Below are 25,770 nucleotides of genomic sequence, written 5' to 3' on the forward strand. Positions count from 1 at the left end.
TAACACACCTGCCAGGAAAGACCCAAGTCAGATCTGTCTGATTCTAAACCACTCTGCCTGCTGGGCCCAGGGTAGGGTTGCATTTTCTCCGTGGCTCTGCTCTCTCCAGATTCTCCCACAACCGCACCAGGTAAAGTCTAGAAGGTGACTGAAGCAGGGCTAACAGAGGCTAATAGCGAGGAGGAACTCTCAGGAGGACCAGGGGCCTTCCTGGCACAAAGGCTATTGGCAGATAATGCAGAGCTGGGCAGGGTGAAGTTGGCAGGAAGCAGCCAAGCTGCCCCTGCAGAAGTGAATCTTTAGCATCTGTTAAGAAAATGCAGATTTCCATAAAAAACATACTATATAGTTACATGAAGAAACAGCCCAAACTGTTCAAAGTAGCAGCTTCTGGGGAGTGGACTGGGGAGTCCATGAGGTGTGATGTAGGACATTGTTATTTTTCACTATGAGTCTTCCAGTGGCGTTAGTATTTTTAAACAACATTTTATTTTTTAAAAAGAGACTATGTCAAGTCAAACGTTCTTTTTCCACTTATAAATGTATGTATTTCTTTCTTTTTCCTCCCCCTCCACTGCTTCTATCTCTGCCCCATTTCTTTCCAGGAAGAAAAAATGTTGGGCATCCTGGTGCAGCATGGAGTCCGGAGCGGAGTCTCGGGCACCCTAGGCATGGAGGTGGACGGGCCGCCCTTCCATGGCACTCACGCCCAGATGATCCAGAAGCTGGTAGATGTCACCATGGAGCAAGGGTGACCATGCACATTACAGGCATGGGGGGTGCGTACTAGACGGCTCTAGGGAGGAGTTCCCTGAGGGCCCTGGCTTTCTTGTACAACAACCTTGCAAATAAACACTGGCCCTGGGTGAGCAACGTGCTCCACAATGGCCTGGGTCACGGCGTGCCCACCTCCTGGGTTGGGGTTCAGGGCGGCGGGTAATGCAGGTGATGTGGACCGAGGAAAACAGTCCTCTGGGGTCCCTAGTTTTGGCTTTTATTACTAAATGCCAGGAGGCATTGATTTCAACCTCCTCACCCTGGCTTCTTCAGGCCACCCACGCGGTCTGCTCTGAGAGTCTTCTGACCAATCACTAATGGGGACGCCAGTGAGCAATGAACTTCCAGGCAGACACAGAGGGTCCTGAATAATCCCCCAGGCTAATTAAGAAACAGCAAAATGTACAAGTGTGTAGTGTATATTACGAAGCTCTGGGGCTTCACTAAAGGTTTACTCATCACCACCACCAACAAAATATTTATACTTTTGAAATGCTCTCTTTTTCAAACAACATTCTGTTTATTTAGGCAAAAGAATTACCTCCATCCTTACATTTGTCTCCATCACTTCCCCTGTGCCCCTCCCCCTCCCTTACCCCCTTACATCCTGATCCCCCGCCGCAGAGCCTGACATCTCTCCCACCTCCGTCCCATCTGCTCACCCCCCACTCCAGAGCCAGACTCTGCCCTCCTTGCATAGAAGGGCAGCCACATTCCCGGAGCCCGGGGGTGGGTCACGACCTTCCAGGGCTTAGATCGCTCACAGAGTCCTCTTGGACAGCTTATCGGTTTGCCCTTATCTCCTTCACAATTTCCCACTGTACATTCCCCGACAAAATCCGAAGCGGAATCACTGACCACGTCCCCGTTACATTCACGTACTGAACCAGTACGGTATCTTGTGCTGGATCATCTAGATGGGGTAATGTAAGCAGTTTTTGGCAGGAAAGAGCTTTTGTCTTGCACTTTAGCAAAATTATATTGTAACTAACTTTAAACCAGGCTTAAACCCCCATGCTCTACTCATCTCTGGCCCAAGCACACCTTTCAAATCTTTTGCTCACACAATACCATGCCTAAGATGTTGGTTCTTTCTGTAGATCAAAGAAGTAAAAATGAAGGATAATTAACAGACGACCAGATCTCTTCTCTAGCTTCCCCTTCAGTGATCTCAAGAACAAACTATGTGAACGAGGTAGCATCTAAAGAAAGATCACAAGGAGTCAGCGAGCCTTTCATGCAGTGGGAGATGTCAATGAGTTTGATCCCCTATCTCAATGATTAACTGAGATGACTTTCCCCTTTCCCTTTAAAAACTTTCAAGGGCTTCCCTGGTGGCACAGTGGTTGAGAGTCTGCCTGACGATGCAGGGGACACGGGTTCATGCCCCGGTCCAGGAAGATCCCACATGCTGCAGAGCGGCTGGGCCCGTGAGCCATGGCCGCTGAGCCTGCGCGTCTGGAGCCTGTGCTCCGCAATGGGAGAGGCCACAGCAGTAAGAGGCCTGCGTACCGCAAAAAAAAAAAAAAACTTTCAAGACCAAGCAGAATTTTTGGTACTGGTTTTGGGGACACTAGTCCACCTTCTCACCAGATTGCAGGCTTTCTGATTAAAAGCAATGTTTTCTATTTCTACCAACACTTGTCTCTCGAGTATTGATTTTTGAGCAGCTGGACCTGAGTTCAGAAATAGTAGTCCTGCTTCCCAGCTATGGCCCCAAATGTTTATTGTGCCTGTTTTATTTCCTTAAGCATGTCAAGTTTGATTCTTTTAGGGGCATACATTTTAAAGCGTGGAACACATACTATAGAAATTAAATTGTACACCCTACAGCAAAACCTAAGTGTGTAGTTCAATGATCTGGGGTTAACTTCCAATGCTCCCTACACCCAGTGTGGTGAAGCCTTTGGCCAGAAGCAGCTGGGGTGGGTGCTCTCCTGACATCCCTTTGTCATTCTGGTGGGGAGTCCCACCTACGTGTCTGTGCTCCTGCTGGTGTGACATCAGGACCACTGTAACGTGCTCACCGTCCTTCTCCATTTGTGACGTCTCACAGATCGGTGAACCCACCTCAGCTCTAAGCCTCACTGACCAGGTCTCCTCCAGTTACAATTTGTGTCCCTGATTTGGGTCTGCAGAGCTCCATGTAATGGGGGCCTCTGATTGAGAGTGCATCCTGGCATTGCTGAAATCTTGATGGCTAGAGAGAGATGAAACATCATCTGCTAAGGCTCCCAGGACTTTTCTGACTCATATTTTTGGGGAATACACACTAATGGGCCTTTGGTTTTGCAGTAGTAATAGCAGAATTCTATTCTGGCATGAAGAAGTTTGAAGCCTGACTGTAATAGGCTTCAGTTACTGAAGATAACTGTAATAGGTTATCTTCCCTGTGGACAGAAGTTTATGGGGAGAGATTTAAGTCATTTGGGAAAGAGGCTAAGACCTGGGTGGAGCCCAAAGAAAGCTGAGAGTACAGGTCCTAGTTCTGGAGCAAAGCATTCAAAGGTCCCCCTGCAGGGAGAGACAGTCCTGTGGCCCTGCGGAAGGGGCTAAGGTGCAAGAAAGGGCCAGGAGAAGATCCCTTAGCAGGATCCAGCCCAGGGACCACTGGAGCTCTGAGTTCTAGGATCCAGTTTTATGCTTTTCTGTCTACAATATGATTCCCACTTAGGCCTTTAGTAAAGTTTTGCTCAAGTTCACTCTAGTCTTGGCTGTCTTTTGGGGAAGGCCTGTGTCCACATCTGAGGCGGCATTGTAGGCATGGCTCTGACCTCGAGAAACTGGTTACAGGGGGACAAGAGGTGACCTACAGGAATAGTGGGGAGGCCCAGGGTGAGAGATGGGCTGAGGTGTCCACCAGGATGGATTCCTGAGGTGTGTGAGCATTCCTGGGCATTTCTAGGAATATTGAGAGAGGATCCTGGTAAGCAGTAACTGGGATGCTCTGTGGGTGTTCAAGGGCAGGCTGGAGACCTTGGGCACATCAAGGTGCACCTGCCCCACAGACCCTGCAGGTGGGATTAGAAGTTAAGCGAGCCAGGAAGGGGGTCAGGGCTCCTTAGCCCCCGGATATCCTCTGGCCAAGTGCCCCCCTCGTCGCTCAGCTGGGCAAGGCAATCCTCTGAGGTCATTTCCTGCCTTTCATTGCACAGGCCCTGCTGACCGCCAGCCCCACCTTAGTCCAACCCTCTGCATTCTACTACTTTCTGCCCATTCCATGTGGGTTCCACTGTCTCCACAGAGTCTAACTCTCAGATTCAAAAGACCACTGCTCTAGGCAGGACGGAGGTGTGGCTTAACAACAATTCACATAAACTCAGTATATGTCAGTGATGTGATGTGCTTGCCAGGAAGGCCATTACGTCAGTAGAAGCACAGTGAGGTAAATGGTCCCTTTCTCCCCAGCACAGGTTGGACAGACTGTCTCACTTCAGGTCCAAGCACCACAATTGAAGAAGTGGGCATTGTTCAGATGAGGTACAAGAAGGTGAATGCTCAAACCCTAAGTGGAGGTGGCTTGAAGATCTGTATGTCAGAGGCTGGCTGGATGCTCACTAATTCTGCTTCCTCTTCCTGCGTACATAGGAAAGCTACATTTCCCAGCCTCCCTTGTAGTTAGGTTGGGGCCATGTGACTGGGATCTGGCCAATAGAACGAGAGTAGCAAGGATACCAACTGCTTCCAGACTTGGCCATAACCACCCTGTGAGATTCTTTTTGTGCTACTTCCCCTGCCTCTGTGGATGGAAGCGGAAGACCCTGAGATGAGGGAACCTCTTGATGAACAAATCCTGAATCACTGCCATCACTTGGGAAAAAGACTTGCCGGAAAATAGTTGCTCTTTGGACTTTGCATGAACAGGAGATAAACTTTTATTGTTTCAAGGCAATGTGATTTGGGCTGCAGTATATGTGATTTATACTGCAGTATAACCCAGCCCTGTCTAATACAAGCTTGGAGATTTAACACTGAGAAGTAGGATATGAGACTTTTCTTCAAATACCAGTACCTAAAGGGTCATATCTTTCCAGAGGCCAGAACTAAGGCCAGTGGGAAAAGTGGTTCCACTTTGGCTCATTAGGAGTTACGATTTTCTGCCCAACCTTGGAATAACTTGTCTTGGGTAGTAGTGAATTGGTGTCATTGGTGGTACTTGCAGAGAAACTGGGCTGTCGTTTTGGGGAGGTATACAGGGGATAATTCATAGGGAAGGAATTGGAGATCATGACCTCTGCAGGATTTTCTAACACTGATATCTAATGTCTAATCTACCAAGGTCTTTCTGATAGTTGTTGAATTAAAGCAAATGGAATTGACACACCATTTCCCCAGAGCACTGGGCACCATTGTGACCCCAGGGTTATTGCCATCAAAGACCATCATCTTGACAGATGAATTCCTGGAGGCTGCAGGATCATGAGCTGCAAGGAGCACATTTTTCAGAAAAGCATTGAACCAAGGAGGTCCAGATTCTGGGTCTTTCTTGGTTGTACCAGCCAGAGAAAAGCAGCAGATGGGGATGTATTCTGTGCTGAAAATTTCTCCCACACTTGTCTGGCCAAACCACAGACCAGTGTGTATAAACAGGAAGATGAGCCCTCATCTTACTAAGCAACAGTGGTTAATGAGAAAGGAATCTAATTGCTTTTGCCTCCTTCAGTCCAAACCAGATGGACCTTTTCTTCCACCTTTTATCTTAGGAAAGAAAGGAGTCTTAAACCCCAATAATATCCTTATTTAATCTGTTTGGAAGAGGATCGATTTTTCCAGAGCACTCCAGGACTCCAGGAATCTGACTCCAGGGAAGGATTAAGTGACTAAAACCAAATTTACGTTTTAACAGGATGCATTTAATCTTTCATGACAAACATGGAGGTGCCACTGTTGAGAAGATGCTCCAGCTTCAAAAGGCTGATCACTAAATGTGGGGCTCCCCAAACACAACCCAAACAGTAAGAAGAGTCCCCCAAGGGGTGGGTACAACAGGCCTTCCTGCTTTGGCAATCTTCACTAGTGATGAGGGGACTGATCAACCCCTCCCTCACCGTGGGGAGCAGCTATTCAGGGGGTAGAAGGGGTCCTGTGTCCAAGGACAGGGAATGATATTTTCCAAACTGCAGGGCTGAGTTCTGTCTTCAGAGGGGAGGTGGCCAAATTAAGTCCCAGAATGGATTTGCAACAATGTGATGCAGAGCTCAAGACACTTCCTGAATCTCAAGAGGGAGAAGGCCCTACTTCATTTGAAGGCTTCATCCTTCTTGGCCACTACTGGATAATCAAGGACAAGTCCCCTAATTGCTGTTCAAGTTTTCTCTGAGAATGTCAATCCCTGGACCTTCCTGACTCTGTTGGGTATTTCATGGGCCCTCTAGATCCCCCTGGTGTTAGAAGACCCTCCCTCCCCATAAGAACTGCAGCACACTCCAGCTGTGGCTGGTTACTTTACTTTATTTGAAGACTCAAGTTTGCTACATAAATCCATTGCATGGTCCAACACACGTATACTTGGCATAAAAGAGAGGACAATACAAAAATACAACTCTTGATAGTAAATGGAACTGCCCTCAGCTCATGCCAGTTTATCCCAATGGGAATGTTCATGTTTAAGATCAAAACAGGAGGAAATTTGGAATGAGGAAGCATGGAGGTCTCAACCAGTGTCATTGCCCTTGTAAGATCTGGTCTGGGGCTGGGTGGCCTTTTTTTGCTACCTGCAGACCTGGTCAGTTCCTCCTCTGTGAAGGGGAAGAGAACCTCCCCAGGTTATGGAAGGCCATCCAGAAGGAGCTAGAGCAAGCCCTGGAACCCCACTTCCTTAGGGCACACCCACCCTGGGCTATCAGTCTTTGGACACCTCTGATGGGAGGGTTAAGAAACTCCGGGTGAATCTACCTCTGGGAGAGGGGAGGGGAGACATGAAGAGAGATTGAAAAAAATGTTCTCCCTGGCAGCCCTTTAACAGATTCCAGAAATCTTCTACTGATGCCAGCTTCTATCTTCCCATCCCTGGTCCCTCCCCGGGCTTGAGCCCACCTAGCCTCTTAGCTGTGAGAGCTCAAATCCCAGGTCTTTGGGGGAAGTCAGAACTGGCTCCAGCCCACCGACCAGGAAATCTGAAGGGCTAGCATTTCTAAAAAGGTGGGCAGGTCCCTGGAGGAGCAAGAAGCTCCTCTGGTCCTTGGTATATCCCCCAGGCAGAGGCTTAATATGATTGGGCACGAAGTTGCAGGAGAGATTGGGCACAAAGTTGCAGGAGCCCTGTCACCAGCTTTCCAGGGCAGAACAAGAGACGGCGGTCAGTACCCTGGTCTGCATGTGGCCCATGGGCCCACTGTCACTCTCCAGGTGGGTGGGGTGGGACATCTGGCAGAGGAGCAGTGCTGAAGGACCAAGGAGGCAAGGCAAGCCCAAGGCCCCCTCCTCTTCTTGTCACAGGGGCTATTTAAACCACAGTGGAGCTTCACCCTGGGGCTTTGGGCTGAGAGATAACAGAGCATGCATCTCCCAGTTGTTTGTTTTGTTCTAAGAACTTGGGGAGAATGTCATGCTCCTCTCTGAGACTGCTAGGCACTCCAGTCTGTGTGGCAGGGGACACTGCCAGCAGTCACATGACCCTAGCCTCAGTGGCTTGGGGCAGAGGTGTCATGGAGACCCTGGCATTTTAACCATGGACACACACACACACACACACACACACAGTCGCAGGCTTCCGGGTCTGGTGTTTCAAGGTAGATAGAAACAGAAGATGAATTGAGGTGAATCTGTGTAGGGAACTCAGCTGGACGTACTGCTTTAGGCCTCTGTCCTGACCCTTGAACTTCAGTGCTGACTTTAAAGGACCACAGACATCACCCTATGGAGCCCCAGGGAGCCCTAGGATTTGTTTTCCATCAGCCCTGGGGCTTGGGGAATCTGCTCAACTCTCCTCGCCTGTGAAACTGTGACTTGGCTGTATCTGGTGCCTCTCCTCTGCCTGTTACTCCCCCACTGTCCCCCACAAACACACACTCCCAGTGCCCCAAACCTCTCCCTACATTCCTTCTCCCCATCCAACCTCCGGGCCCACTCATCTTCCTTCCCACCCCTTCGTGGAGTGAGGCTCAAGTATGAATGATGACAATACACTTTCGTGTGTCACCTCCCCCTATTACACCAGTGCATTTGGACTGGTGTCATCTGTGACAACGGCATTGGAAGGCCCTGACTGGTGTACCCCCAGGTACACACTCTCATCTCCCAGGCCCCTCTCTCCATGTCCTCACACTCTGCGTCCCCCACCCGAGCTTCTCTTTGAAAACCTCCTGGAGGTGAGCAGGTCTTCCTCCCACCAGCCGCCCAGCTGGCAGCAGACAACCCCCATGCACTGTCGGGGCTTATCCCCACACTCAACAAGCAGCCCCGTTGGACTCGGCAGCCACAGCAGTTTCCTTGGAACCAGAGAGGTTGTGCTGCGGCCCAGACCCAGGGCCCCGTGGCCCAGGTCCATCGTCCCCTCCAGCAGCAAGAGGCACCTGCCTTGGCCAAGTGGGCAGCAGCTGTCGAGCAAGCTCAGGTCTTGCTTTGCCCCGCACGTGGGTGATGGGGTGACACAGCTAGGCCAGTCCGCCCGCTGGGGATCCTCCCGCTCCGGGTGGTTGGGAGGTCTGGAAGGCCGGGTGGAGCTTCGTCAGCACGTTGGGCTCCTCGCTCTTCCCTGGGGCCTCGGGGGTGCCCAATGGGTAGGCCTCCCGGGCCCGGCCACTGCCGACGCAGGTGAGGAAGGCCAGGCAGGCCCCACGGAGGCGGGCCAGGTCCCTGTGCGTGGTCTCGCTGACGAAGCAGTAGAGCACGGGGTCGGCCACGCAGTTGAAGCTGGTGAGGAGTAGGGAGAAGTGGTAGGCGTTGAAGATGCCCTTGGCGAAGTGGCAGCTGGACTCCCAGAGGCTGCGCACGAGCAGCAGCACGTGGTAGGGCAGGAAGCAGGCCAGGAAGATGACCACGGTGCTGAGTACCAGCCGCTGGATCTGGTCCTTGCGGCTCTTCTGGGTGCCATGGCTGCGGCGCACGGCCCGCAGGATGCCCCGGTACGAGGCCAGTAGCAGGCAGATGGGGAAGAGGAAGCCCACCAGGAAGCGGTAGTAGTTGATGCTGCGCTGCCGGGGCTCGAGCGGGTAGTGCTCGAAGCAGACGCGGTGCCGGTCCCGGTCCTCCACCACCTCTTCGTGCATGAGAAAGTAGATGCTGGTCAGCAGCTCCTTGGCCCAGATGAGCACGCTGACTCCCACGGCGGCCTTCAGGGTGCGGAACTGATGGAAGCGGAAGGGATGGGCCACGGCCAGGTAGCGGTCGATGGAGATGCAGCAGAGGAAGCCCACGCTGATGTAGATGTTCTCGTACAGGAGGATGCCACACAGCTGGCAGGACAGGTCGCCATGGGACCAGTTGTCGTGCTGCAGCACGTACTGCAGCCAGAAGGGCAGCGAGCAAATGTAGAAGAGGTCGGCCACTGTCAGGTTGCACAGGTACACGCCCAGCTCATTCCGGGCCTTGATCTGCAGGTAGCCGAAGTAGAGGGACAGGCAGTTGGCTGGGAAGCCCACCACCAGCACCATGACATAGACCACCGGCGCCAGTGTCTGGTGGATGGTGTGGTCGATGGCACAGCTCAGCGAGCCGTTGTCTCCAGTGATGTTCCCCATCTTTGGGCCTGGAGGGGCCTCACCCCTCATGGGCTCAGGAAAGCACCTGTCTCTCTACCGCCATCTTGTTTCTAGGATGTGGTTCAAGCCATAGCAAAGGCTGGGCCTCATTGCTGATGGGTAAGGCCCTGAAAGTCAAAGGTGGAAAGGCTTAGGATAAGAGGAGCTAACATTTATATAGCACCTACTGTATGTCAGGCACTCTTCTAAGTGCCTCACTTAATTTAGAAGATGATCCAGCCAACCAACTCCAACTCAACTGAAATGTGACTTGTGTCTCCCCATCCCCCTTCCCTGGCTTCCTGTCCCTTATTTACTTTCCTGGTCCCTTGGTGCAGCAAGCAAGGCCTGGAGCTGGCTCCAGGGAAGCTCAAGGCGGAGAACAATTCCAACCCACATAACAGTGAGGGCCCCAGCCACTCTCTTCTGCAGCATTCAGCTCCATTCACATTTTTTGTACTTGCTCACAGGAATGTACCAGGTCAGTAAACTCTGAGGCCACAGCCCCTCCTCGGGGCCTCTCCATACAGCACAATAGAGGCCCAGCCTGGTCCATATCCTGCCGTGCTCTGGCAAGAAGAAAGGCTAAGCTTCCCACAGGGCACTTCTACCTCACCTCCGTGGAACCAGGAACCTAGCACAGGGGGCCAGGCACCGACAGACACGAGCACCAGAGTAGGGTCAGCTGCTCACAGGCTGTGCAAGTCGTTTACACTTTCTTAGCCTCAGTTTCCTCATCCATAAAATAGGGATATGGGAATTCCCTGGCAGTCCAGTGGTTAGGACTCGGCGCTTTCACTGCTGGGGCCTGGGTTCAATCGCTGGTTGGGGAACTAAGATCCTGCAAGCCGTGCCACGAGGGCAATAAATAAATAAATAAATAAATAAATAAATAAATAAATAAAATGAGGATGAAAACACCTGCCCTCAGGGTCTGTATCAGGGCCACATAAAATATGTCAAAATGCATGTCATTATTTTTCCAACGGCAATGAGGCAGAATAAAAGATGTTAGTCTTACTTGCATTAGTGAAAAGTTCACATTGCTGAGAATTTAACAAAGAAAATGCTATTGCTGTATATACAAATACATTGGAACAAGACAGAATAAAAATTTTTTGTTGTAGACCTACTTTATAAATTAATATATCAGAATGAAAGGACTGAGCTGCTCTATTGATTTAACACTTCTGTCTCAGATGAAATATCACACTGTGTCTAAATGAACTTTTTTGTTGTTGTTGTTTGTAATCATCCTTCCAAGAAGACTTTTCAGACATTTTTTTTCCTAACCACCTGCTCCCATGAAATTTGAATATCCCAGATGTATTTCATATCTGTTTATGTATCATGGGCTTTTGGAGGATGACAAGTCACTATAATATCTAAGATTTTTTTCACCCCACCTAAGAACCAATTTTCACCCCCCCCCTTGAGAATGCATCGTCTCTCTGGCTGCAAATTCCAAATGAACGGGGTCTGCATTAAGTTGTTTTGTGGTATTAGCAGATCAGTCTTGCCCTTTGCTGTCTCTTCACCATAGTCAAGCTGGAACTCACAGACCAGATGGGAAACCCCTTCCACAACCAACAACGTCTCATCACCTGCTGACCAGGGTCCCTCCCTCCGCAGCCTCCCTCCTGCTGGCTCCTGACTGGCCCTGTAGGCACCAGAGCCCGGGCTCAGCCTGGAAGTTGGCAGAGCCTTCTGGGAAGGGGTCCAGAGATATTCCAGCCCAGCAGTTCCAGTCCTGGGGCTCATGGAGGATAAACTTGAGGGCTTCCCCCGAAATCACAGGCTCAAACTTGTAAATATGTAAGTATGTGCATTTTCCTGGAAAAGGGTCCTGTGGCTTTCATAAGAGTCTCTAAAATGGGCGAGAGATGGGTCTGGCCCAAAGCTGCCCCCTCTCACCTGGACTCCCTGTGGCTCTCTCCGTGGCCAAGCCTCCCCCTGCCCCAGTGCTCCCACTCACGCCACTGACCATTATCCCCCGGGCAGCCACAGCAATCTTTCCAAAATACAAACTGGATCTTCCTCTTCCTTGTTTAAAACCCACTGAGAGGGTTTCACAATGAGTTATCACACCCACAGTAAAACTCCCAGACTCTTACAAGACCCAGCATGATCCGGCCCCAGCTCCCCCTACCTCGTCTGCCACCAGCCTCACTGGCCAGCTTTCTGGGCCTCGTCACCTGGCCTCGCTCCAGTCTCTCCTGGAGTGCTGCCCCCTGCCCTCTCCCCACCTCCACCTCCACCTCCAGGCTGCTCCTTTGCCGCCAGGTCTCAGCTTAAACACCACCCCCTTGTGAGGCTCTCCCTGACCACCCCACTAAAGCGGCCCCTCCCCCATCACCATCACGCCTTCCTGTTTCATGGCTCTGCAGAGCTCCCATCAGTGTCTGAGATTTTTCTTGTTTATTTACTTGTCTGCTTGCTGATGATCTGTCTCCTTCACGAGGATGTAAATTCCAAGAGGGCCCTGTGCACCTTGAACAGTGCCTGGCACACCACAGGCACTCCTGAGTACTCCTAGAATGAATAAGTGAATGCCACTTCCCCATTTTACAGATGAGGAAAATGAGGTTAAAGGGGAAGTGACTTGCCCAAAGCCAGTCTAAGGAAGGAAGCATGGGCATTAGAATCCAGGTCTCCTTTCTCCAAGTCCCACCTTCCTGCCACATCTAGTCCCCACCTGAGCCTCCCCGCACCCTCTCAGTCCCTGGAAGACGAGGACTCCTAGGAGGGCTCACCTCCCCATCCTCTCCAGGATACAGGCCCAGATTTCAGTGTTGGTGGTGGAGGGAGGCGCTTCTTGTTGTTGTTTTCAATTGTGGTTTGATATACATAACATAACATTTACCATGTTAAGCATTTTTAAGTGCACAGTTCAGTGGCAGTACGTACATTCACACTGTTGTGCAGCCATCACCACCATCCACCTCCAGAACTTTTTCAGCTTCCGCAGCTGAAAATCTGTACTCATTAAACACCAACTGCCCATCCTCCTCCCCCGAGCCCTTGGCAACCACCAGTCTACTTTGTGTCTCTATGAATTTGACTGCCCTAGGTACCGCATATAAGTGGAGTCTCACGGAATTTCTCTTTTTGTGGCTGGCTTATTTCACTTAGCATAACATCCTCAAGGTTCATCCATGTAGTAGCATATGTCAGAATTCCTTCCTTTTTAAGACCCAATAATATTCCATTATATGTATAGACTGCATTTTGTTTCTCCATTTATTTGTCAGTGGACACTTGGGTTGTTTCTACCTTCTGGCTATCGTGAATAATGCTGCTGTGAACATGGGTGTACTACTTGAGTCCCTGCTTTCAGTTCTTTTGGGTATATACCCAGAAGTAGAACTGCTGGATCATATGGCAGCTCTATTTTTAATTTTTTGAGGAACTGCATTCTGTTTTCCACAGCGGGCTGCACCATTTTACATTCCCACCAACAGTGCACAAGGGTGTTTTCTTGTCTTTTGTGTTTTTGTTTATATGTTTTGATGGTGAGAGGAAGGGGCGACGGGGCAGCTGAGGCCTGTGACCCCCAAACTCTGCACAGCCCCGCGAGTCACAGTTTGGCCCCATTCGTCCTCCTCTTGCCAGCCCTCCTGTCCCTGGATCCCAGGCCCACACCTGAGCGGTCCCCCAGGGACACCCACCCAGGACGTCCGTGTCTCTGAATTTACGTCGGGTTCTCCGCAGTCCACATAAAATCTACCCACAGGAAGATGAAAATTCATTCATCAGCACAGGCTCCCAGGCACCAACAAAATCAGGCAAAGGAAACCAAAGTGAAAACACGTCCTGTCAGGTCTTAGGAATTTGTTGAGAGTCACCTGGCCGAAGCCTATTGTTTGCTAGGGCTGAGTGTACGCCTGTGTGAGGTGGGCTGGTGTGACCGTTTGTGGGTTCCTCTTTTCCGGGCCGACGATAAGCGAATTCCGTCAAGCAAAGTCAGAAATACTCAAGTCTGCAGGGCAAAGAAGCAACACATACGACGTTTAGATGAAAACACCTCCTCCACACACACGGCATCGCCTCTGTGATTTCAATGCCGTCACACTCTGATGACTCCCAGACGCCTCCCCACACCCAGGTGGAAGGCTGACAGAACCAGCTTCCTTCCGCTGCACAGGGCATGCTCTGTGAGGCCCACCCTGCTTTCATCGTTTTCTCCACTAGTCTGTTCTTGGAGGTGGCATCTCCTCCTGCCCAGTCACTCATGTTGGATGGCTGGCCTTCAGCTTCCTCCCTCATCTTCGTCCACAGCATCCACTTGATTACTCCGTTCTACCATTTTCAACTCCTAAATATTTCCCACATCCGTCTCCTCCTCTTTAGCTGCCTCCCCAGTGTCCCAGATTGGCTTGGTCAAGACTTCCTCCCCAGAATCAGTGCACGGCCTCCTATGGGATTCCCTGTCTCCGCCTCACCACCCTCAAAGCCATCCTCTAAAACAAAAACCTAACTTAATCACTGCCGCTTCAAACCCTTCAATGGCTCTTCAATCATCCATCCATCTGTCCATCCATCCATCCACTCATTGACTTATTCGTTGTTACAGCAAATACTTATTGAGTGTCTATGATTATATGGAAGGCACCGTACTAGACACTGGCTCCTGGCGTAATTCAAGTTGCTTTTAGTCTCATGGGAGAGGGGAGAAGCCAAGAGAGGATTAGCTCCCAGGGAGAGTACAGGACATTAAGGGAGTTCATAGGAGGTGAACTAACCCAGCTAGAAAAGCCTTCCTGAGCAGCACTTTACTCAGAGACCAGAAGAAGGGGGCAGGGCAGCCAGAGAAGAGGGGAGTTTCTGCCTGTGGCAACAGTGCATGCAACAGGCCAAATGCCGGAGAGAGAGAACGGGCACCTGTGTGGAACTGAAAGTAGCTTGGCACAAACAGCTAGGTGTGAGGAGGGCATGGCCAGAGAGGGGACAACAAACAGCTGTAGAAACTGCCAACTAATTAGAAGGAGCTGGGGACAATCAGGGACACATCTGAGATGTTCTTCAGTGCTTGGTCCTCATAATCTCCCCCAAATTATCTGTTAGATGGATGGATGTGTGAAGAGGTAGGTGGGTGGATGAGTGGATGGATGGATGGGTAGGTGGATAGATGGATGAGTGAACAGGTGGATAGATGGATGAATGGGCGGGCGGATGGGTCAATGGGTGGATAGATGGATGAGTAGATGGATGAATGGATGGATGGGTGGGGGGTTTTGAGGTTGGGTGCTGGGACAATGGAAATATTATTAATAGAAACAGAAAAGTGAGAGGGAGGAATCACTGTGGCCTCCTCTCCAGCCACCTGGCCTCTGTTTAAGGTGCCTGAGCTGGTCGCAGAGGGCCCTGCTTTTTCACCCGGGCCTCATCACAACCAGCTCTCCCTTCTGCCACTCCCTGAGGACAGGCGCCCCTCCATGGAAACTACACCTTGCCAGGAATGTCCCTTCTCTACCTGCTGTCCACAGAAAGCTTGCTCCCCCAAATCAAAGGCACAGTGGGTGCAAAGTGTTCTATAAATGGAAAAACGTAGATGGGATGGCAGGACCAAGCCATACCGAATGAGAGCCCTCCACATGCCAGGAACCTGAAAACCTTTCAGGAACGTTTTTGCACATTCATTCTCTCTCTCAACACTACTTCCCACCAGCGCCCATTTTACAGATGAAGAAACTGAGGCTGCTCAAGATTCTGAAACCAAGTGAGGCCCTGCAGGGTTCCCAGGCATGGAGGCCTTTTTTTTGTCCCCTGTTTCTTGTAGGCAAGACTCCAGCCTCCATGACCTTCCCTGAGTTCCAAAGGGCAGATTGGAACAGTTGCTAATCAAGGGAGGAGCAGCCAAGAAACCACCTGAGACAAAATTAAAGGGACCAGAGAAGCTCATCAGGATTAGGAGGCCAATCACCTGAGACAAGATTAAAGGAGTGCAAGCCCTGTGCACACCCTAATCTTGTCGGAGATCCCACCCTTGAACCTTTGCTATAAAACCCTTCATCAGATCCTCTGGGATTGGAACACATAGTTTTTCGAGGTGGGACCCTTCCCCCCGCCCAGGGTCCCCCTTTGCCTGGCAAAGTAATAAAGCTCTCCTTTTCTACTTCACCCAAAACTCTGTCTCCAAGATTCGATTCAGCTCTGGTGTACGGAGAAGCTGAGCTTTCGGCAACTATTCCACAGCTACGACGTAGGCCAGGTTTTGAACTCAGACTGGTCCACGCTTTCCTTCACACCATGCTATCTTTCTGTTCATCACAGTTGTTACAGAGTGACCGCCCTCACCTCCAGGCTTTGCCAGGCTCCAGTCCATACATATGCCACCACGAGGCCACCAGGCTTGGGCCTGGGCCAGCCCCCTGCACCTGGCAGGTCAACCATTTCCTCACCACCCATGGAGGAAAACCTACTGTGTGTCCGGGGCTGGGATCCCCAAGGTGGAGGGGATTGGGGCAAAGAATCAAAACACAGAGCTGCTGCATCTACCTCATTTTATCATCCAGCTAAGAAACCGAGAGACTACACAGGAAGCAGCACGACACTAAGAGTAAAACTGTTAGACAAATGCCCATCAGCAGAGAGGCCTCCGAGGACTTGTACGTCCAAGAGCAGTTAAGCTCCCAAAGACATGAAGGGCCTCTGACTCAAGCTGGGAGCCGCCTGCACATTCCAAACCACAAGGCAGAGGTGCCCAGTGCCGCTCAGCTGCCGCATAAACAGTGGTTTAATCTGTCGCCGGTCTCTTCCCAGTGGTGGCACACTGGCACGCACACAGTTAGTCACTGGCCGGGTGGCCCTGCTCAGGGGAGCCCCCAGCACGCCGAGCTGGGGAGTTTCCTCAGCGTGTTTAAACACACTTTAAACAGGGCTGCTTCATTTCCTAAAAGTACCCTTTTCAGAGGCTGTTGATGTTTCCCTCTGGGGTGGGAGTAGAATCAGGCTGCATTTTCCCCTTAGTCCCCGGCTTTCCCTTAAATAGCCTCAATCCAGCAACAGCAAGGAGACAATCTCATTTCTAAAGCCCTCATAGCGGTCTCACAGTTCAATCCCATCTGGGCTCACAAAGTTGCTGTGAGTCGATGGGGCTGACACTGTGAACCCATGTCACAGAATCTGAAGCCCAGAGAGGCTATCCTAGTTGCTCAAGTTCATACAGTAAGTGGGGTGGATCTGAATCCAGAACCCAGGCTTCTAGGCACCAACTCGCTGCCTTTGAGCTCTTTTGACCACAGACCGCAGTGAGGAGTGCACTTGTCATTGTAACCAGCACAAAGAGGCATCACACACACAGACACACAGAGACCCAGAGCAGTACTTACCCTACCACTTGCCATGCACTCTGATCATTCCATTCTATTTTGTTTTTCTTAAGGGCGTGAGCTGCTGAATTGATTTCCGGAGCCGCTCACGGGTCATGATCCTGTTTGGAAACAGCTGGACTGACCCCCGCCTGCTCAGGGTCCAGACCCCAGGAAGGGGACTGTGTTTGCCGCCAGGTAAGGGAGCAGCAGCCTCAGGGGATCTGGGTCCTCTCTGACTCTGCCCACCAGATAAAGCCCTGCCCTCAAACCTCAAAGAGCCGGCTTCCTCCAAGTGCTGGCTGGCTGGCAGAGGCCCGGGGAGGAGACTGAACGCCCCTGGCCCAGCCCTGGTGGACCCCCATCGGGTGACCCTGCAGCCGGGACCCAAGCTCCCCTTCCTGCGATCTCCCGCTGGCCACTCCTCCCAGCTCAGCCTAGAAAATCCCAGCTGGAGGCTGCCCATTCCTGAGCTGAGGCAGAATCATGTGAACTCAGATCTGGTGCCAGGCTGGGTGGCTGTGAGGAACGCTCGCCAGCCAGAGGATGAAGGCGGCAGGACAGCTCCCTCCAGGCACCCCGGGCCTGCCTTCCGCACACCCCAGACCTTGCAGGGAATGCTAAAGCCTGAATTAGGGGCAGGGACCCCAGGGACTTGGGGGATGCAGGAGGAGCGGGGTGAGCTGATTCTTCCCATCCAACCACCTGTGAGCACCTACAAGACACCAGGAGACACAGGATGTTGAACCCCTGAGCCAGGGATCTTGACTTGAGCCAGACAGGCTGACACTCAGATAACTAGAAAGTACCAATGGACACAAGAGCAAAGGCACATCAGCAAGGGCAGGAGAAGCTGTTTCCACTCCCACCCCCGGGCAGTCACCCTTCAGCCGCTAGCAGCCAACATCTGGGTCAGTGGGTCACAACTACATTAGCAAATACCCGGGGAGCTTATAAAAAATAACACCATTGCTCAGGCCCCACCCCAGATGAATTAAATCACACTCTCTGGAGACAAGGTGCCAGCGCCAGTGTTTTTAAAAGCTCTCTGGGCGATTCCAGAGGGCGGCCAGGAGGAGAAGCACTGATGTGGAGGCGGGTGGATCCTGTTCTGCAGACCAACAGAGCTACGGCATCAGAGGAATTCTCTGGGTTGTTGAGTAAGGCGAGCATCAGTGTCCTTAAACAGCGTGGCCCAGAGCGGGGAGCAAGCACCGGGCTCTGGCCTCATGGGGTCTTCTGGCTCTCAGGGCTCTTTCCTAAACTCCCTCAGCACAACAGGGCCGACGGGACCCCGGGAGGTTACCTGGCTCAGCCTCCTCATTTTACAGATGGGGAAACTCAGGCCCAAAGGGGCAAAGGCTCTAGATAGGGTCTTACAGCTAAATGATAGAGCTGTGATTCTCCAAATCGGCTGCGGTGTTATTTCGGCTTAACCTCCTCCCTCCAAGGTGTCCCCTTGGAAGCTGACCGTAGGAACGTTGCTAGAGCCAGGAAGCCAACGTCCACCATGAGTGGGGGTCACTGAGGATGTGCATTGTCCCTATTTTGTTGGGTGATCTGTGGTTTCATCTTCTCCAGACAGTGAATCACTACAGTCCTGACGGGGGGGCTGTTTTGGTAGGGGGCCCAGGAAAAATCCCCCTCTGTGGGGTCTGGGCCTCCAAGCAAATGGTCCTCTGTCAGCTGCACCAGAAGCCTCTGCCTTGTTCCAATGCAGTGGTGCCTGTAGACAGAGAGGCTATTTTTTCTTTTCTTTTTTTTTGGCTGTGCAGCGTGGCATGCGGGAACTTAGTTCCCCAGCCAGGGATCGAACCCGTGCCCCCTGCAGTGGAAGTGTGGAGTCTTAACCACTGAACCGCCAGGGAAGCCCCAGAGGCTGTTCCCGAGTGTAGAAGTCTGTGGGCTCTGCCTGACGCCATATGAAAGGACAGGAGCTGTGCGGGGAAGAGCGCAGGATCGGTTCAGTGGTGAATGCCTGGCTACCCCCAGGACACACCGACCAAAGAGCACACCCCTGGTTCTCTGTACAGGGCGGCCCAGCCTCACAGGACTCGCACACACAGGCTGTCTACACCATCAGCATCTATACCTGTGGGAACCACTGATGGCACTGTGTCCCCCCTTTCCCCAGGGCCAGGGACCCCCTCCACCTCCCTTCCTATTTGGCCTTTGGAACTGCAGATGGAGAGATGAAGCTGACATTGAATCGGCTAGCCCAGGGCCTCTGTGAAATGCCCACTCAGGAAGAGAAGAGAGCACCCTTACTGTGTTCTACTTTGGTGCTAAGGTGTTCTTCTTTAATCTAAAACAGGAAGGAAGCACTAGAAACTAGCATGAACTAGGATGGTGGTGGCGGTGCTGGTGATGACACCACTCCCTCGGGCTAGAAAGTCCTGCCTCACCCTCTGAGTCTCCCTAGCCAGGGTGAAGGATGGGCAGGCCAACTTGGTAGGACGTTTGTTATGGTGTCCTACAGTATTCCCCACGGGTACTCTACTGATTTGGGGCTAGTTGGGGTAAAGGCCTTGGGGACTCCCAAAGGGCTCTGACAAATACAAGAAGTGCCTATCATGAGCCGTCTGCTGCTTGACTGCAGGGACCTTCACTGACTTGCGCATTGAACGCTGGTCTTGGCCTTCCCAGGCCTTACACATCAGCACGCACCTCCGTCAGAGGAGCCGATGCAAGGCGCGCACTGTTGCAAGTTCCAAAGTGGCCAGGTGTGAATTAGGATGGCTTTAAAAACCCAGAGGAGGACCAGCAGAGAAGCTCCCAGAGTGCCTGGCACTGCTGCCCTCCCTCGTGGCGTCAGAGAAGAGGTGGGAGCAACTTGGGATCAGGGAGCCAAGTCATTGACATTTTGGGAGCACGTGCTGAGTGCCTTCCAAATGTTTCCTGTTTTAACCCCCACCTCAACCCTATTTTGTAGGCAAGGCAACGAGACTCAGAGGGCGCCAGCATCTTGCCTAGGGTCACACAGCAGGGAAACTGCAGAGCTGTTGGACTCCAAAGACAGGGCTCTTGACTAGCTTCCTGTTGCTGCTGAAACAAATCACCACAAGTTTAGCAGCTTAAGACAACACACATTTCTTATCTTACAGTCTGGCAGTCAAAAGTGGGTCTCGCTGGGCTAAAATCAAAGTGTCAGCAGGCTTCTATTTCTTCTGGAGGGTATGGGGGGAAATCCATTTCCCTCCTTTTCCAGCTTCTAGACGTTTCTGTCATTCCTTGGCTTGCGGCCCCCTTCCATCTTCAAAGCCAGCAGTGGCAGACTGAGTCCATCTCACATTGTACCACTCTGACCTCTGCTTGCATCTTCCCATCTTGGCAGCCACAGTGATCAAACACACAGGCCTCACCGCTCAGAAGTCTCAAGCTGGCCAGGGAGCTGGGACCAGGACTCTTCATACAGACTGAAGGTGGCCCGTGAGATCCGAATGACAAATGGCACTGGACAAGGGCACAGGGGTGGGTGCTTACATGCTGTGAGCTACCGCAATGTACAAGGCACTGTGTTTCCATAAGCTGCCTTGATGGTGCCTCACAGCAATCCTGCAAGGAAATTATTATTATCCCAGCTCTACCACCAAAGAGAACAAGGGTCACCGGGCTGGCAAGTGGCAGCGCTGGGATTCAAGTCAAGGTCTGAATTAACTGTATTTTTTTTTTTTTTTTTTTTTTTTGCGGTACGCGGGCCTTTCACAGTTGCGGCCTCTCCTGCTGCGGAGCACAGGCTCCGGACATGCAGGCTCAGTGGCCATGGCTCACGGGCCCAGCTGCTCTGCAGCATGTGGGATCCTCCCGGACCGGGGCACGAACCCGTGTCCGCTGCATCGGCAGGCAGACTCCCAACCACTGCGCCACCAGGGAAGCCCAAACTGTATTTTAATAATTCTCAGTGCAGTGCATGGAAATGTGTACGATTGTGTGTCAATGTCCATCTCCCCCTCCGGACAGTAAGCTCCATGAGGAAGAAGGAGCTGGGTCTATTTTGTTCTCTGTTGGAGAGAAGGTGGTTTGGCTCAAAATGCACAACAAAAACGTGTTGAACATTTGAATGAATAAATGAATCTAAACTCCATTGCTTTCTGCAGCCCGCCTGGAGGCCCGTGTGGTTGAAATTGAAGTTAGGAGCTAACAAACTGGGGGAGGCTGTCAGGATATGGGATGAGGCAACAGGAAGACGGTTGACTCTGAGGGCATGTGGGTGGGCGGCCACGTGTGAAAATGCATTACAGCAGAAGCCTGACAGACTTCGGTATATCTTTGGAGACTCTGTGGTCTGTCTGAGAAGGTCTGAGCTGTCTGGTGCATCCTTCCTGCTCTGAGGCCAGGGCACGAACCACGGGCCCCAAGGTCGCCAAGGCAACCCCCTCCCCACCTGCCACCCCCACCAGCCTCCTGCCTCCAGCCCCAGAGTGCTCCAACCCATCAATTAATAACCGAATAATGTCTGACAGCAATCACTCCAAACACCCGGGGAGCAACCCTCCCTTTTGAGAAACAGACTTCTCCAGTGAGTAAGAGCTATAGAAATGCTCATTACGCTCAGCCTGGGCCACCTGCTAAAATCTAGTTTTCTGAATTCAAATTACTCTCTCTGGCTTCTCCCTCTTGTTTGAAAGGCATGGGGTTGGCAGAGCTGATGACTGAAGCCTCAGAGGTTCCAAGGAAACAGACACTAGAGGAGTTGCCATGTAGCACGCCTGCTCCCTCAGCCCAGAATCAGACCCAGGGAAACTGATCCTGACCAAACAAGCTCTGCGATAAGGCCCTAGTCATGGATATTTGTATCTCTGCTGGTCTTCTCCTAGGAGAAAACCTATGTCCTCTGCCAAGATTAATTAATTTGTTACCAAGGCACCCAGGAAAAAAAAAAAAAAGGAAAAGGAAAGGCTTTCGAGTTGTAGTGGATTCAAGATGGTTGGAAATTTTTGCTAATCTTCTCACGGAGGGGTGGGGTATAAGTCCCCTCCCCTTGAATCTAGGTGGGCTGTGTGACTACCTGACCAATAGAATAAAGTGGAAGCCACACTGTATCAGCTTCTGAGTCCAGGTCTAAAGAGGCTGGCAGCTCCCACTTCCTGTCTCTTGGGATAGTTGCTCTTGAAACCTAGGTGCCATGCTGTGAGGAAGCCCAAGAAGCCTCAGAGAGGCCCACACTGAGAGGAACCTAGACCCTGGGCGACAGCCCCAGCTGCCAGCCAGGGTCAACTGGCTTACCACACGAGTGTGTGATTTTGGAGAAAGACCCTCCAGCCCCAGCTGGGTCATCTCAGCTAATGCTGCAAGTAGAGATAAGCTATCCCCACCAAGCCCTGACCAAATTGCAGATTCATGAGCAAAACAGCTGAGCTATTTTAAGCTACTATCTTCTGCAGTGGTTTGTGATGTAACAAAAGATAACTGGAACAAAAGTTGTTTTTTTTTCTCCAAGATCACATGAGGGCTTATCACACTGTGTGAGATGAGTGTAATAGTCTCCATTTTTCCCATGCGATACTAAGGGTCAGAGAGGTAAGGTATCTTGTTTGAGACCAGCCAGATAGGAAAGATGAAACTCTGTTTTTCACTCTTTGTTTGCTGTTAGACCAGGCTTCTTTCCCTACATTGTGTCCTGTACCCAGAAGGGTGCAACATAATAGTAATAACAAGAATACTCAGAACTAATAGTTAGGGGGCACTGCAAGGCTTTTAGGGCAAGATCTTTACCTGCATGATCTCATGCTCTAGGAGGTATACTCTATTATCATGCCCATTTCACAGATGGTGGTACTGAGGCTTAAAAGAGGGTATGTGACTTGCCCAAGGTAATAGCTCTAGGTGTGAGAGTCCAGATTTGAACCCAAGCCATCTAGTTCTGGAACTAGGCTCTCGAGTGCAGATACTCTAATCTATATAGTCTAAAGCAACCACATTGCTCCAGCCGTGCTTCCTCTGTTAGGCTCAGGAATTCTTTTCCCTCATTCCTTCTTTTGGAAGCTTATGTGTGTTGGTGGGCATGGGGGTTGAAGCCAAACCTAACCATATCATCTCAGCTTTGTAGAGTTTCAGACCATTCCCACATCTCTTTTGTCCCACAAGCCCTCTGTGAAGTGGCGTGGTCAGTATTAATCTCCATTTAACAGAGGCCCAGCCACAGCAAGTGACCTGCCCAAAGCCACACAGCCTCTGGCTCCAAGTCAGCGCTTTCTCCTCGGCCCACCGCTAAACCCCAAAGAGCCTTCCCCCGCGGCTCTCTGTTCTCCAGCTTCGGGATTACCTGGGCCCGTTTGATTGCAGGCGGGGCGGGGGCGGGTTGGGGGGGGGTTGCTGCCAACCAGCCACCCCACCCGCGCTCCTCTGTCCAATCACGGAAGCTTTCCCCTCCCTCGGTGGCAGGGGGTCTTATTCTGGCCCCTGTAATCCCGCCCTGTGCCTGATGAGCTGCGCTTCCTGTGAGAAGGACCGTGCAGATTTGGGGCAAGGAAAGGAAAGCCTGGCCCACACGGCATCTCTGGATCACCTGTGCCTTCGAGCTCTAGGAGGAGAAGAGTTAGCTGTCTGACTTTTTTTTGGGGGGGGGCGCGGGGAAGGGAAGTAATTACCAGGTGGCCACGGAGCCAGCCAAGGGGGTGGCTGCTAAACCCGGCGGCAACCGCAGGAGGAGACATCCCGCCCGGCCGCCTCGCCGCTGCCATGCCTGCCCGCCGCCCTCACGCACCTGCGGGGCCCGCTCCCGGCGCCCGCCCCGCGCGCACCTGGGGCCGGGTGCCCGCACCCTCGCCGCGTGCTGGCGGGGCCGCGCGGGGGAAGGCGCGGAGCTGGATGCTGGGGACCAGGGCCGGCCGCTGCCCGCACCACGGTGGCGAGAGGAAAAGGACTGGCCCTGGGGATGGGGGGGCACGTACCTGCGCGGCGAGATGCCGGGGCGCCGGCCGCAGTCACCCCGCGCGTCGCCCGCGTCCCTCCTACCGCCGGCGCGCGGCAAGCGGGGTGGACACCGCGTCCTCGGGCTTCCGGCCGGGGTGGTCTGGGGACGCTGGCGGCCCGCTTCCCGGCCAGACTCCCCTCCTCCTCTTCGGAACACGGAGCCACAATGTGCCCGGATTCCCGCCCCCCTCCCCCCATTCCTCCCGTCCCCGTCGGGCACACCCAGCCCCGCCCGTCAGCGCCCTGCCCTTCGCTGTGACCACAGTCCACAGCCTAGGCGCCGGCCAGGAAGAGCCGCCGAAATTGCGCAGACTCGGCTTGGAGGTCCAGCTCTCCCGGGTCCCGGGGACAGGCTCCGGAGCTGCCAGTGTGGGCTCACTCCGGGCGTGGCTGCAAAAGGACCAGGGTCCTTCTCCAGCCACATCAGAACCTCTAGGTAAGGAGAGTCCATGAAGCGACCTTTCTGTACCGTTCACCTCTGTGTCCCCAGCACCAGCACATCAGTGGCCACTCAGTACATGCAGTGTCCTGTTGCTGTCAGGGCCTCTCTCCGCCTCTCCCCGTTGCTGGACCTCGGTGCCGAGCCCAGGGGTGGGGGGAGGGGGCGATGGGCAGTAAGATGGGTCTGCACTTCGGTTTGCCGTCTCCTGGATCCCTGCTCGGGGATCCCTGCCTTCCAAGGCCTGAGTGGGCCTGCAGCAGAGGTGGCCAGGGACAGCATAGGGGGCCTCCTAACGGTTTTGCTGAGAATGCAAGGAGGCTCTAGGGTCCTCCGCCCCACAAGCTAAGACAAAATCACTAACGATAGTCACAGCTCTGAGTGTCTGAGTACTTACTGTGTGCCAAGCACTGTTCTAAGCACTTAAATGCATGAACTCATTTGATCCTCAGCATATACTATTATTATCCCCATTTTACACATGGGGGAAGGAGGCACAGAGAAGTCAGGTAACCTGCCCAAGGTCATACAGGTAATAAGTAGAGGCGACGAGATTCAAACCCAAGCAGGTGAGTCCAGAGCCCTCATCACCACCTGCATCCTATCCCAAGCCACCCTTTGCTCTACCCTCAGCATCTTCTTTCACATCTGCACACCTTACCTCCTGTGTCCCTCTCCACTCAGAAGGCCTCCTGCCCCCATCTCCAGAACTCTTGCCGCAGTTTTAAGACGTGAAAGTCACCTCCCCTATCAAGCCTTCTTGGTTGTCCCAGGCAATTTGTGCTGAGCCCCCTCCCTGGTCCCTTAGCTCCCTTCCCAGCATTCTCTGCACTGCCCACTGGGGTCACTGGCCCACAGCTACCCCTCTACAGGACCCTCATTCCGGGTCTAGTGCCGGGCTCAGAGCCAGGCGCCCTATTCCTGTTTGAGAAGCGAGTGTCTGGGACTGGGTGCTGCAGGAATCTGCAGAAGCTTGCGTGGCTCGTTGTCAGGACAGACGGTCGGGGGTTAGGGCTGGAGGGCGGCTGGAGTGCACGTAGGAAGGTAAGGAGGCAGATTGATGGCTCACCTTCTGTGGACTCTTCTGGGCACCTCAAAGCGCCACACTTTGTGACGTGGCTGCTAGGTGAGTCTCTGGAAGGAAATGGACAGTGGCAGGTGGGCAGAAGATACCCTGGAAGGAGAGGCCGAGGGAGCAGGGGGAGGCAGGGCATTTTGCTTTTCCTGCTGGGCACATGCCCAGCAACCTCCCAGCAGGCTCTTCTCACAGGCTGCATCAGCCTCTTCTGCTGGTCCTCATTTTGAAATTCCCCCTTGCAAAATCTTCACAAATGGAGTTTTCTGGATTAACTATACTCATGCCATAAAGATGCACAGATACTTTTTAAAGATTGCCATACTGAAAGCAGTTGTTAAGAGTTTGGCTTGGACCAAATCCAGAGTGCCTGAATTCCGGAGTTTGAATTTCAGCTCTGCTACCTGCCAGTAGGGTGACCTTGGACAAATCCCTTAACTTCTCTGTGCCGGGTTCTTTGTGTGTGAAATGGGGACACGGAAATTATAGCTAGTGGGAAGCAGCCGCATAGCACAGGGAGATCAGTTCGGTGCTTTGTGTCCACCTAGAGGGGTGGGATAGGGAGGGTGGGAG

General features: G+C 52.4%; 2 protein-coding genes across 2 annotated transcripts in view; one reads left to right on the plus strand and one right to left on the minus strand.

The window, feature by feature from the left end:
• The window catches only part of DGLUCY (D-glutamate cyclase), a gene marked incomplete at its 5' end in the record, with an annotated part of 54,161 nt that extends 52,152 nt beyond the window's left edge, over positions 1–2,009 (plus strand). Inside the window, 2 exon segments of the mRNA XM_082620201.1 lie at positions 606–779; positions 1,878–2,009. Of these exon segments, the coding sequence (XP_082476327.1) occupies positions 606–755 (150 nt within the window). The 3' untranslated portion in view covers positions 756–779; positions 1,878–2,009.
• Positions 2,010–6,244: 4,235 nt separating this feature from the next.
• On the minus strand, positions 6,245–23,760 carry GPR68 (G protein-coupled receptor 68). The gene is made up of 2 exons (XM_082617364.1): positions 23,662–23,760; positions 6,245–9,586 (listed from the first exon to the last, which is right to left on the minus strand). The coding sequence occupies exon 2, from the start codon at positions 9,486–9,488 to the stop codon at positions 8,373–8,375; it is 1,116 nt and encodes a 371-aa protein (XP_082473490.1). The 5' UTR covers positions 9,489–9,586; positions 23,662–23,760; the 3' UTR covers positions 6,245–8,372.
• Positions 23,761–25,770: the final 2,010 nt, after the last annotated feature.

The sequence above is a fragment of the Mesoplodon mirus genome (assembly GCF_964341445.2).
Source record: "Mesoplodon mirus genome assembly, chromosome: 4".
NCBI lineage: Eukaryota > Metazoa > Chordata > Mammalia > Artiodactyla > Ziphiidae > Mesoplodon > Mesoplodon mirus.

Bases quoted from the DNA above. Each gene is read 5' to 3' on its own strand.
- GPR68 (XM_082617364.1), bottom strand. From the start codon at position 9,488: ATGAGGGGTGAGGCCCCTCCAGGCCCAAAGATGGGGAACATCACTGGA.